The sequence below is a fragment of the Tamandua tetradactyla genome, chromosome X (assembly GCF_023851605.1).
Source record: "Tamandua tetradactyla isolate mTamTet1 chromosome X, mTamTet1.pri, whole genome shotgun sequence".
Lineage (NCBI taxonomy): Eukaryota > Metazoa > Chordata > Mammalia > Pilosa > Myrmecophagidae > Tamandua > Tamandua tetradactyla.
The window spans coordinates 168,927,795-168,941,215 of NC_135353.1; the positions used below are offsets into that span (position 1 = coordinate 168,927,795).

General features: G+C 40.3%; 1 protein-coding gene across 7 annotated transcripts in view; it reads left to right on the top strand.

The window, feature by feature from the left end:
- PUDP (pseudouridine 5'-phosphatase) overlaps nucleotides 1–13,421 on the top strand; it is a 575,274-nt gene that overhangs the window by 52,875 nt on the left and 508,978 nt on the right. For all 7 annotated transcript variants that reach the window (XR_013169370.1, XM_077145311.1, XM_077145310.1 and 4 more), the window contains one exon: nucleotides 10,095–10,324. Coding sequence is in view for 6 of the 7 variants with exons in the window: in XM_077145311.1 (XP_077001426.1) it covers nucleotides 10,095–10,324 (230 nt within the window). In the remaining variant the exon portion in view is untranslated. The remainder of the gene's footprint in view (nucleotides 1–10,094; nucleotides 10,325–13,421) is intronic.

Genomic DNA, 13,421 nt, shown 5'->3' on the forward strand with positions numbered 1-13,421 from the left:
TTGATTTCTATCTTAATTCTGTTTCCTGATACCATTATCTCGGGAATATATTGCACAACAGGCAAAATATTTCCACTAGGATTTGGTTATTGTTTTTGAAGCAAGGAGAAATCATGTTGCCTCTCTTTTGAAAATGCAGAAAGTCATTTAAGACTTGAGCAGCTATATTTGGTAAATCTCCTGGGCTGATGAAATTGGACTCTGTGGTCTCTTGTCCCAGTGTCATCATCACGTTTAATTGACATTTCAAGCATGACAAGGCCGCTGTCTCTTGTCCTGTCTCGGGCACAGACAGAGGGGACATCTCGGGGAATAGAAACATGAAGGGTGTCTCAGGAGGTGAAGGACAGTTTTCTCTACCTTGGTAACCTTGTTTGCTTCTCTACCTTAGGGTGGGGCAGAGAGAAGAGTACCAGGAAGTACTTATGTTTTCTTTGTATTCTACTCCTTAGAGTATAGAATATAATAGCAGGAATCACTGTTTGACATAATTCACAGAAAACAACAATTACAAAATCCTACTATGTTCCGGTCTGGCCACAGAGTTAGAATTTCCTCAGAATACTAGCAGGAAAAAATGAACAACTGAAAAAATCCTGTTTTTCTGTAGTAGTTTGCAGAATGGGTTAACAACTTTTGGATTAGTTGGGGGTTACCATAGTCGAATATGCAATGAGTTTTGTTTCCTTGGATGCCAGGGGAATCGATTTTTAATATGAGTTGTTTAGAAGGCACATGCCAGTTCTTGTTTTGTTTTGTTTTCCATTATACTTCTTATTTGTGTAGGATTTGAAAACTAAGGGTCTTTCCTTGTTTCATCTGCATTTTCATACCAGTTCTGTGAAGTAAGCAGTGTTGGTGTTACCTTTTATAGGTGAGAATACAGGTTTCTTGAAGGTAAGGGAGGAATGAAAAGTTGGGTCTAGAACCTCCCGGGTCTTTACTGCGCTAGCCTTGCCGAGACATGGCAGATGACATTATCTCTGATGAGGTCGATGGGTTATTTCAGATTAGGCTTCATATTGTTCTCAGTGTTTATTTAGATAAGTGAATTTAAATTGTTTTATCATATAAAAACATGTAACAAAGAATAAGGAAAATTCAGTGTGCTATCAACATTTTGTAATTTATTTACTTTTCTTTTTGACTGTTAATAATAGCTAATTACACAGCTGTTTTGTAATATTGGTTTTGTAGTGACAGATTCTTAGAAGTGGCACCTTTAAAAGTAATTCAAAGTAAATAAAATTAGTGCTTTTAAGCAGCTTTCAAGCAAACAAATGAAGGCACAGACAGTCCCCCGTGATTGTTAATGTTTTGTAATTATTGGTTAGTTGTTTTAAATATTAAGAAAGCCAATGAGAATCGAAGTCCTCATTAAACGTGCTTTTCTTTTTCGTTTCCTGATTCTTCCTTGCAGTCTCTTTTGGACTCTGCTGCAATCTAGGGGTCCTGAAGTAGTCTAGTTGATAAAGTAAGCACAAGTTTATTAGAACCGGATACCTCTATCCTTTTCTCCTTTCTTTTTGTTTTCATCATTGACAACTGACAGCAGGCACAGACAAGTATCCAGAATGATTGTGTTCTTGTTTACAGAAGGCAGCTGGTAGTCATACTCAGAACCTTGGAAATGTCTGCCCTGGAATCTTTTTAACCAAGTCGCATATTCCGTTTTAGAACCTTTCAGTACCATGTTTTCTTTCACATTGAAGTAAAGCTGGCGAAGTTGTTCTCATATTGTCTCATCTGTTATATAACACAGAAGAACAAAAACAATTTGATTTTGAAAGCAGCCATAGAAGATTCTGAATTTTCCAAACAGAACTGAGAATTGACAAATGTAGAGTTTGTCACATGGGTTAGACAGAAGTTTGCATCTGAGGATGGAGGTGAAGGGTGAGAGGGTAGGATCTTCCAGAGAAGTCTCCAGCATCTGTACTGTGAGAATAAAGGGACTTTTGTGTGTTGGAATGGGATAACCTTGCCAGATTGAGAAACTAAATGTGGGACTGAAACATGGCTGATGTGCCACTTACTGACGTCTTCTGAATGTCACCATATTTCAGAAAATAATGTGAAACTTGCAGCGTGGACACTCTACAGGTTATATGAATCTTAACTGATTCTTTTTTGTACTGGGCACAGTCTATTTAAAGGCAGCTTAATAAGGAGATTTTGAGCATAATCTCAAATTATTAAATTTTTTGTACATTTTTTTCTCTATTAGGAATGACTAAGGACCCAATTTCTTAAGACTAAAATTGTAAAAGGTTATCCCTTCTGCTGCTTTCTGATTGTACCGAAACAGTGAGCCAATGGTTGGTAAAATTTTTGGTATACTTCAAACTAGCAAATATTCTAATGTGGTCTAGTTGCCTAGTACACAAGTTAAACATGGGACATTAACAAACATTAATAAACCTATATGCTATGTTTGTTTCCATTAGATGTTATCTGATTATAATATATAGTGTATATATATGATATTTTAAAAATATGATTTATATATGCTATATAGTTTAAATTCTCAAATGTTATCTTTCTTTTGTTTTTGTACTTCTGCATGTGCATGTATTTCTTTTTTTGGTCACTGCTCCATTTTTTGTCTTTTTCCCAATCTGGATTTACAGTAAGCACAAATAAATGACTTAGGCACTGGTTTTGCAACAGGAAACATGCAGGCAGTGAACTTTGGATTCTGAATTTGGAAAGTCCTATCACAGCTCTATCCCTTTAAATTGGAAATTATAAAATGGGGCGAGAAGGATGAGAAGCGATATATTTTGAACATTGAGAGTATTTACTTAAATGATGATGGAAGAAGGCTGTTGGAGATTTTGGATTCATCCTCTAGAGTGATAATTCTACAAGAAGGCCAATCTCCTGTGTGGTATGTACATCAGTTTCATGAAGAACTCCTCTTCTCTGTAATACTTGTTATTATTGTCTTGAGGTAACAGGGTAGAAGGCTTAGACAGATGTCAGACACAAACATCTGGTTGACTTCTTTCAATATGAAATGTGTCTCTTATTTTCCTTTTCTTTCAAACGTGACCTCTTTTCTTTTACCACCATGAAATCTCCCAACCCCCTGGGTCTGGGCGAGGAGCTCCCACTCGGCTCTCCAGGGCTTCTGTTCTCCAATGGGAATGAGCAGCCCAAATGTCACCAGGTGTTTGGAGGAAAGCCTCAAGTGTGTGAGAGCCTCACACAAATGGTGGAAAAGAGGAAACTGATGGAAAATAGCCATCCAGAGCAAAGTGCATAGCTAAGGGATAATGTCGATGATGATTTGTATTTACAGAGCAGAAATTTTGAATCCTGAAAACAGGAACAGAATGCCATGGGGAAGCACATTTGAAGGTTAAACTGAAAGAGATGAACTCTGTAAAAGAAAAGTCAAGAGAATACTGGAAACAGGAAATCTCAGCTCTGAGGACAATTTCTGTTAGGGTTTTGAGCCTTGGTAGTGGGGGGGGGCTGGCAGGAGCCTGCTCTCTTTATAAATCTGGAGTCATATTTCAATTTTAAAACATTAAATAAGTACATCATAACTTGACAAAAAAACCTGTTTGATATCTCCTTAAGTTCCTGCAAAGTAGAGTTTTACTTCCTCAGCGTGACAGAAAACGCTGCCCTCTCTCTGATCTCTGCAGATGCCCAGGTCTCTCTCACATCACCACCCTCATTCTGTGCCAAACCTCTGCCTGTTCCCTGGACGCCCTACATCCGGACCTTGCTTCCTGTTTCTTTGTTATTCTTTATCAGTGCCCATTAAAAAAACATTCTTTCTTTGCCTTAGTCCACTTGGCAAACACATTTTTGTTAGACCTAGTTTTTTCATTTCCTTTAAATCTTTCTAGACTCCTCCTCCCTACGTAGAATCAACTGTTACCATCTTTACAACCCTTTGTAATTCATCATGGAACTTGTAATGCTTCCTTGTGATTTTCTTGAGTTGCATGTTTATCACTCTTCAGTTTAAGAACTAAAAGTAACCCTTGTTCTCCCAGGACCCAAGGAGAATCTCACTGCCTGCTTGTTGAATGAATGGTTGGGTTTATTCCTTGCAGGAAAATCTAGGGGATTCTACTCAGTCATTTCCTTCCCCTCCCTTCTCTTCTTGTCTTCCCTTCTTAGGAATGGAGGTAGTGCTGGGGAGCAGGAGTGAGCACTTTATTTTGCTGGCAGTATGTGTGATGCATCTAATAGAATGTGAGAGAATTAAGGTAAACCGTCAGCACACGAGTTATGTTTCCTTCTCTCATATCAGTGGCTTAGGTAGGAAGTTGCAATATGAGTAAGCCATCCTGGGGTGTTAATTGGCCTTTGCACTGGACATAGATGTTTTTTCTTTTGTTGAGTTTCACAACAGGAAACCACACTCGACTATTCCGTATGCAGGTGGCCACCTGGAGGAGTCATTGGGCTCTCCTGAGGATACAGATCTGAGTTGTGGAACTCAGGGAAACTCCATTTCAATAAAGAAAGGAGGCTAACTAGCCAACATCTCCCAGGACTTCAGAGTAGCTCCTGAGTATGTTCTCACCCAAGTTAGTTTATTTTATCTCCTCTAGATCTGTGTGATGAGCATGGTAACCCCATCCACTTCATTAATTGAAGAACTGGCACCCAGATCCTATAGCCACTGCGGTAGGTTCCTGAGACTTACAGTCAGGTCTATTGCCATCTGAGGCTCATGTTTTTCTCTCCACTGCTGGATCCCACTGTCTCCATATGAGAGTTATCAGATCCTTCACAGCAGAAACAACACATCAGTTGAAGTAGAAATGAGAAAGGAAGCTAAGAAGCTGGAAGTCAAACCAGTCTGACCACAAAGAATGGTTGAGTTAGAGAAAAGTTGAAGAGACAAAAACACAGCATCTCTCATCATTATGTCGTATCCTTTGCCAGTAAGCTAACTTCCTTGCTATGCTGGAAAGGCCTGATGACCAGACTTGAAGAGGTTCCTTCTCAGTCTTTGTTGTACCTCTGAACCAGCTGTCATGCTAGGCATACAGGAATAGCTCAGCACGGTGGTCAACAGGGGAAGGTGGTAATCATGGAAGTTTTAAAGACGGATTCTCTCAGGCTAACACAGGCTAATACACGGTTTCCCAGCCTTGGTACTGCTAGCACTGGGGTGGCATAGTCCTGTAGTGTGCATGGTGGGATGTTTAGCTGGGTGTGAGGAGCATCCCCCTCCTCCAAGTCATGGCAGCCTGAAATGTCTCCACTGCTAAATGTTCCCCTGGTGGGTGGGGAGTGCTCAAAACAGCCCCCTGTTGAGAACCACTGTGCTAATGCGTAGCAACCTCCTCCATGCTTCCCCGTGAGTAGTAATTAGGTTCAGGTGTCAATTTGGCCAGGTGAACATGCCTAGTTCTGTTGCTGTGGACATGAGCCAATGGTATGTGAACCTCATCTGTTGCCGATTACATCTGTAGTCGGCTAGGAGGCGTGCCTGCTGCAATGAATGAGGTTTGACTTAATTGGCTGGTGCTTAAATGAGAGAGCGCAACATAGCACAGCCGAAGCAGCTCAGCATACCTTATCTCAGCACTCGCAGCTTAGCCCAGGCCTTTGGAGATGCAGAAAGAAATCACCCCGGGGAAAGTTGTTGGAACCCAGAGACCTGGAGAGAAGGCCAGCAGAGATTGCCCTGTGCCTTCCCATGTAAGAAAGAACCTCAGTTGAAAGTTAGCTGCCTTTCCTCTGAAGAACTAATGAGATAAATCCCCTTTTATTAAAAGCCAATCCATCTCTGTTGTGTTGCATTCTGGCAGCTAGCAAACTAGAACACTGTGGCAGTACCTGAGGAGGCCAGGAGGAGAATGGCGATTCTTCTAGCCTTTGGATCTAAGATGGTGGGTGGACATTCCTGGCCCTTGTTTACTAATATGGAGAGACGCTTCTGTTCTGTGCTGTATCCTCGCTTTATTTCGGAGGTATTGCCAGCACCATATGGTTTTTACAGTGAAGAGTCACCGTGTCTTAAAGTCATGATGCTGGTTTATAGTCTCTATTGCTGGTTCTGTTCCTGAGAATTGGTGTCTTAGTTTACAGGGGCTCCTGTAACATATCTCCACAAACTGGGTGGCTTAAAACAACAGAAATGTATTCACTTGCAGTTCTGCACACAGAACTGCAAACGCCTAGTGTCTGCAGAACTGTGCTGCCCCCTAAGGGCGGGGGTAGAAGGATCCTTCCTGCCTCTTCCAGTGTCTGATGGCTCCTGGTGCTTGGCTTGTGACTGCTCACTCCCGTTTCTGCCATTGTGGTCATGTGGCCTTCTCTCCTCTTTCTTAAAAGGATACATGGGGTTTCATTTAGGATCCACCCTAAATCCAGGACGATCTCATTTTATAAACCCTACTGAATTACATCTGCAAAATCCCTTTTTCCCAATAAGATCACATTCAGGAGTAAAACCTTGGCCATACCTTTTTGGGGGGGCCTTCTTTACATAACCTCTGATCTTCTTCATCCTGGTGTTGGCCAGCCAACCTTTCAGGTAATGGGGAAGGTCCCACGGAGAGAGGCTGCATGCCTATGTACTTCACACCCTTGGTGATGGGGAGAGTTCAGGCGAGGAAGGCTCGAGCCCCATCACTGGGACACCTGTGCATGGGGCCTCGACTAGGCCAAGCCCTCCCGCAGAAGCATCTGAGAGCCCTTTCCAGCATCCATTCCCTTCTTCTGTGGGGTGGGTTCATCATGGACACCGTTGCATTAGCTCCCCAGCTGCCAGACCCACTTGAAGGGTTCGAGAAATGCCCAGTGCATAGTGGTGAGGGAGTTTCTGTAAAATGATCCCATCTCTCCCTTCTTGTGAACTTCCTTAGAGCCCAAGCTTCCTTTCTTTCCTCCCCATAGATCCCTGTGTTTGGGGTGAGATAGTACAAGTAGCACATGGACTAGGGAGGGTTGCCATAGCTATATCCAGACAACAAATGCATTTGAATACCTTACAAAACTCAAGAGAGTGATTAATATTTCCTGCATTTCTCCTTTTTTAATAAATGCTTTAAATTGCAATGTCCAGGTTCTTACCATCTCAGTTATCTAAGATGAAGTAAAATAGAAGTTTTTTTCCTATTGAACTCACCTGTTCATCCTGCGTCCTATCTCTTCCCCTATTGAGTGAACCTTTGAAAGTTAGCTCTTTGTAGCAATAGGTATCTGTCTTTCTGCTCTTTTCTTGAATGAACTTAAGTCCTCAGAGCTGTTAGCTGGATGTCATTTATAAACTTAATTAACCATCTTCTCTCTAGGACAGAACTCCACTTACATGTTCACAGTCTTTTGCTTCTCAGGGAAAGCAACTGATTTTTTTTTTAAGTTGGTATACAATAATTAAAGAATATAAAGTTTTTAAAGAAGAATTCTGGCAATTACATATCAGGATATTAGAGTCATTTATTGCTGACTATAAACTGCTTACATCTGATAATAATAGCTGATACTTATCTGGGACTTGCAAGTATTTCCTCATTTAACCTTACAGCAGCCCAAAAGAGGGCCTCTAACTTGCCTGAGCTAGGCAGGCTGTATTCATCTTCCTGCCAGGTATTCTCTTCCTGTTGCTCTCAGACAGTTTGAAGGATCTCAGTAAGTTTGTTGCTTTAAAACAGTCAGCCAAAAATGTAAGGACTCGTTCCCCTACCAGTAAAAATGTTGAGTAAACATTCCAATGCATGTATGCATTTTTGTTTACAATACCTGCTCTGCTGTTGCAAAGGTATAGCACAAAATATTCTCAGAAATATAAATTGTACAAAGATAAGCTAAAATGAAATAAACCATGTTATTCATTCTATCAGTGCATGAAAGAACTTTTCTAACAATTTTCTTTTTATAGTATTTTAGAAGACTTCTGTGTTTGAGTATTCACCATTTTAAAAAAATTTAGGTTTAATGTGTTTAATATAGCAATTTGAAATCATGTTTGAAATTGAGATAAGTTGGTACTGAACTGTAATCACTATGTATATCTGAATAGAAGTGCATATTTGGCTGAACTTCTGTTATATTCATTCTTTCTTTCCATTTGCCAGTTATGAAATTTAGTTAGTAAATTTATCTTCCATGATATTAATCAGTGGCTATTGCAAACTAGTTGAATGGTGTGGTGTTTTTATATTTTTTAACCTGTGAATTAAAAACCCAAAGAAACTTTTCTCATAGAGGCTCTTTATACCTGGTTGAAAATTGTTAAGTTTGACGATCTGAGAATGTTTATAGATTTTTCAATTTAAAAATCTCAGGATAAGATTTCAAGAACTCCATCTTCAAAATGTTCTCTCCATAGAATATTTTTTTCAGAAATCACTTATTCCGAAAAAGGTGCTTTTTTTAAAAGAACAGGTTGTTTTTTATCTGCTAATGAAGTATACCATTGATAGTCACTTACCTGAGAAGAGTTCTGCCATTTGGCGCAGTTGTCTTTTTTTTTTTAACTTTTTAAGTTCAAAAATTCTTGATTACTCAGCCATATAAAAATCAGCAAGCCTTATTGTGAGACAAGATTTTCATAATTGCTTCTAATCTCATCTTAAAATATTATAAATATTCAGCAGTACTTACCAATCTTGAGTTTATAAAAACCAGCCAAAGCAATGACATTTATACCACTTTCTGGGCTTCTGACTTCTACCCCTTTATCAATTTCTGATAGGAGTTATTTTCATTTAGTTCTGTTTATTTTGAAGGTCGATTATTTAATGCATACACATTTAGAATTGTCTTGTTGATCTCAAGACATTGATCGATTTTATCTTTTTGAAATGTCCCTATGTGAGTCATTTATTGTTCTAAAGTTTAGAACTCAAGCCCTCTTTTGAGTATTGTTTGCAGAATAAGTAGTTCCTCATCCTTTTATTTGTAATCTATCCATAGATGTATAAAGTAAGTTTCTTGTTGATAATATATAATTGGGTTTTGCTTTGTTTTGTTTATTTTCCATCATGGCAGTCTCTACCTATGGCATATTTACACTGTTTATAAACTGCTCTGAAGTCAGTATCCTCTAACTCCACCATCTGTGTCACTTCTGTGTTCATTTCTATTGATTGTTTTTTCTCTTGGTTACTGATTGTATCTGTCTGTTTCTTTGTAGACTTTGTAATTTTTTATTGGACGTGAGGCATTGTGAATTTTACAGTGCAGAGTACTGGATTTTACTTTATTCTTTAAAGAGCATTGACTTTATCCTGCCACAGAGTTAAGTTACTAGTAGATGAAGTTGGTCTGTTCACGCCTTGCCTTTAAGCTTTGACAGGACTATTTCCTTAAAGTGTCAAGTTTTCATGAATCTGTTGCCATACTAAACATTATTAGGTACTTGGGAAAAAAGTATCAATCTTTTTTCTGTAGCAATTGACAGAGTAGGGCCATTATCACATATGTTTATTAAGACAGTGATGAGTATATATTATTTAAAATACTGTTTTAGATAAGTCATAGTAATTTGGGTGAACTTATCTGTCACTACTGTCCCAATCAGCATAGATTAAAGGTAGAATGAACATGTACGGTTATTTCAGATACATTTCTTTTATCCAGCCTCTCGTATAGCTCTGTGAATAACTGTTAATCCATGAATTCCCTGCAGTTCATCCTTATAGTCAGTTAGAATGTGGGAACATCCTTTGCACATGGTATGTTTTTGTTGTTATTGTTCAGTGAAATCGGGCGAGGTTTATTTTATTTTCCAGTCCTTTATTAAGTAGTGTTAGAGCTGTCACTCCAGCCTTTGTCCTTCAGTCTCCAGCTGAAGCCCTTTCATTATTTCCTCTCCCCAACAGCCTGAGGAGTGACTGAGTCGCCTTCTGTAAAATGTAGAGTTTTTTCACAAAGCACCAAAAGCATAGTCCTCCTATATTCATTGTTGCAGAAAAAACACAGGCTGACACATCTGTGCCAGGATCATTGCCTCCGCCAAGTGCAATTGTATGCTCACAGGTACAGAAGCCCTCCCTGTGCTCTCTGCTTGTCCTCCATACTTCCCAAGTGTGCATCCTATTACCCAGCTAGAAGAACTGTTCCTGAGGATGCTTTATCCAGCTTGCTGATCTTGCCTTCTTTTTTTCCAGGTGTCGAAAAACTGATCCACCACCTACGAAAACACCACATACCATTTGCTCTTGCTACCAGCTCAGGGACCACATCATTTGCAATGAAAACAAGTAGACACAAAGAGTTCTTCAGCTTGTTTCACCATATCGTTTTGGGAGATGATCCTGAAGTGACAAGTGGCAAACCCGATCCTGCAATATTTCTAACTTGCGCCAAGAGATTTTCTCCTTCTGCTCCTGTGGAAAAGGTAAGTTGAATATTGATGGAACGTTGCCATGATAGACCATGCTTCACAGTGTAATATTCCTTTGGTATTTTTAAAATAGTAAAAGTCTTTGTTTTCACTCTTCAAGAGCTACTGTGAAATCTCCTCAGGTTTGGGAATGAGGGTGTATGAGGGGTTGAGAGTTTTGCAGCAGAATCTGCTAGGTCTATGTGGGAGCAGAGCCAGGTCTGACGCTGGGTCCATGAGACTGGGCCAAAGTCTTCTGAGATGCAGGGACATCCGTAAAAGAGTAATGCATTTGTCAGAGCTATGACTAATATAGCACTTTGCACAGAAGGGGGTGTTTTAATGGATTGGGGCCATGGCATCTTCATTATTTTGTAATCAGTAGACTTTCAGTCTTGTATTTCTTGCACTTCAAATGTAAATCTTCAAAACTCACTTCTCCCCTCCAGTTGCTCACAAAGTGACCTGTTATTTGTAAGTGAAAGTTTTTGCTTTCACTTTTTAGTAACGTTTTGTTTTTTATCGTGAAGTTTTTGGCTTCTGTTTTGCCGTGAGAAGGTGGCAGCGGGTGGCATCATCTGCTGCATTACCTCCTTTCCTGCCTAAGTGAGCTGTTGTCAGAAAGCTTGAGAAACACTCCTTGAAAGCTTTCCCTGACCTTCGTCAGCCCCAGAAAATCAGAATTACATGCCTTTTGGTGCTTCTTAGAGCTCCCTTTGTACTTACAGATTAAGAGTTTCCACGCTCCGTTTTAATTATAAGGTTACTTTTTCTTCTCTACCCCAGAACTTGAGCTTCTTGCTGGGAGGAATGTTACCTTTTATTTCTATATTCCCATGTCTAACATAATTCTTAGAATCTGGGCTTTTAGTTACTTCATAGTAGTTGTTCAGTAAACGCCTGTTGAAGGAATGAAGCTTAGCTCACATTTTCTGGTGTCTCATTCAATGAAAGGGGTGTCATCCCAATATAGTATTTTTAAAAAGGAGGTAAAAACTAAAATATGATACTGAAGATTTACCTGTTACATCAAAAATCCTACTAAAACTATTAACACTGAATCTACCATAAAATATTTTTGTACTAGTTGTTTACTTTAGGCTCTTGGGGAAATTGAATGACCTTGAACAAGCATAAACACAAATAGGAAGAAAAGAAGGAAAAAGGTCTCTGCTAAGCATTGGTGTGTCATTAGGGGGCCCAGATGCCTGGCTCATGTGACCTGCCCATAAACATCCCCCAGGATCATTCATCTCAGGGGTGCAGAGAGCAAGGGCACAAAGACATTGGGTCACAATTAAGATCTTCACAAACTTTCAGTGGTACAATAGCTGGTAGCACATGTGCAGGTGCAATTGAAGCAAAGCACTTACTTTAGCCATCTTTTTGCATGTGTACGTTCTTGAAGAGTAATTACTGTGGCCATTTCATAAGTTAATTAGTCCACAGCAGAGCAGAGTGTGTGGGGAGACACAGCCCACCCCCCCCCTACCTCCCAGGACCCTCTCATCCCAGCCTGTCAAGCTATGCTCTGCGGGACTGATTTCTTGGTTGTGAGCTTACAGACCAGAAGGCTTTGAGTGCTTCTGGGCTGAATATTTCATGAGACCACACTGAAAAGGAGGCTTATTTGTCTGATTTCTTGTCTTCTGGCACACAGTAAACACTTAGCAACGCAGTGGTTGCCCTCTTCACATTCACCAGAGAATTCATGGGAAGGAAAGGGTTTGCACTGAACACACAGTTCTCATGTGCATTGGAACTTCTTAAGATGAAAAGGAACTTTTATCAACCACCACTGGCATGTGCCAACAGAAAGGGTGATGGGTGATTCTGAGTGCATACTGAACCCCCACTCTACTGCTAGAGTGGGCAGCGAACGATGTGAAAATCGCTGGCCAACCTGCCAGTGTCTAGCAAGCCAACAGCTGTGCAAGTCTCCTTGGTTGAGAGCAGATCGTGTACCCTCCCTTCTTCCTCAGATCCTTAGCGTAGAACAAGGACCAAAGTAAAAAACTACAGTCTCTGGTATGCATGGCTGTTGGACTGTCTCCCAGGCTCTTGTACTTTGCTCATGAACATGAAATGTGCCGCCTCTGCTTCCAGTAAGTGCTGTCCGACCCACCCTGGTCCACTGTTTCTGTTTATGTGGAGTGAAGAAGAAAACAATCTGTGCTGTACCTGAGAATCAGAGCACCCAAGTATTAGGGGAAATATGGGCCAATTTTCTCATTTTTAGAAGGTCTTTTATTTGTGAACCTAGGGCACTTGAAAAGGGGGCATGATTTCTTAACTTCTCTTAGGCTGGAGGCCTTGTTTCTGATGTCAGCAGCAGGCGTATGTTCCCATACATACTCCAACCAGAACACTAGGCAGTCTTCATCACATAGAGTGTGATGACATCCAGATGTGTTGCCGACCTGAGTAAGGTATTGATAAATCTCATGGTCTACCTCCAGTAAAAAGTTTTCTCCAAAGTCTACTGAAGAAAAATTACTTGAAAATTTCCCTCCCTATAAAACTAAGCTACTTGAGTATTTCTGAATTATATATTTTTTGGCTCCAGGTCCAACCTACAATACCAAACTTGTAAAACCTGCTGAAATGTATACCTCAGTCCACCCTAAGGAATCTTTGACAGTAATTCATTTGTAGGGATTCCTGGGCCTTGGCCAGTTCAGATCTCATTTGCTGACTTCTCCTTGACAGTCATTTTAGGAGGGAGGACTTGCCTGAGATCCCCAGCCAGGGATCCATAAGGCCCAGTGAAAACCCCTGCTCTTTTGGAGACTCCTCTCCTGGTGTGGCCAGAGCAGGTCCTGGGGGGGGGGAGGATTTGCTGCCTATGTAGTATCTTTGTAGATCTGTGTGCCTGGCATCCCAGCACAAATCCCATTAAAGCATGTTCTCTTTCTCTAAGAACCTTCCCCCTTCCTGGAGAATCTTCCCATAGCTTTAGCTTACAACCTCTTCTTCACAGAGTCACCATTTTCTTTATATAGTGCAAGTTAATATTTCACTGTTCACAAGTCAGATACAGGCATCTCCCTCCATAAACTGGTACAATATTCACTTTATAGTCACTGTTCAATACTATATTCAATCTGGTGAA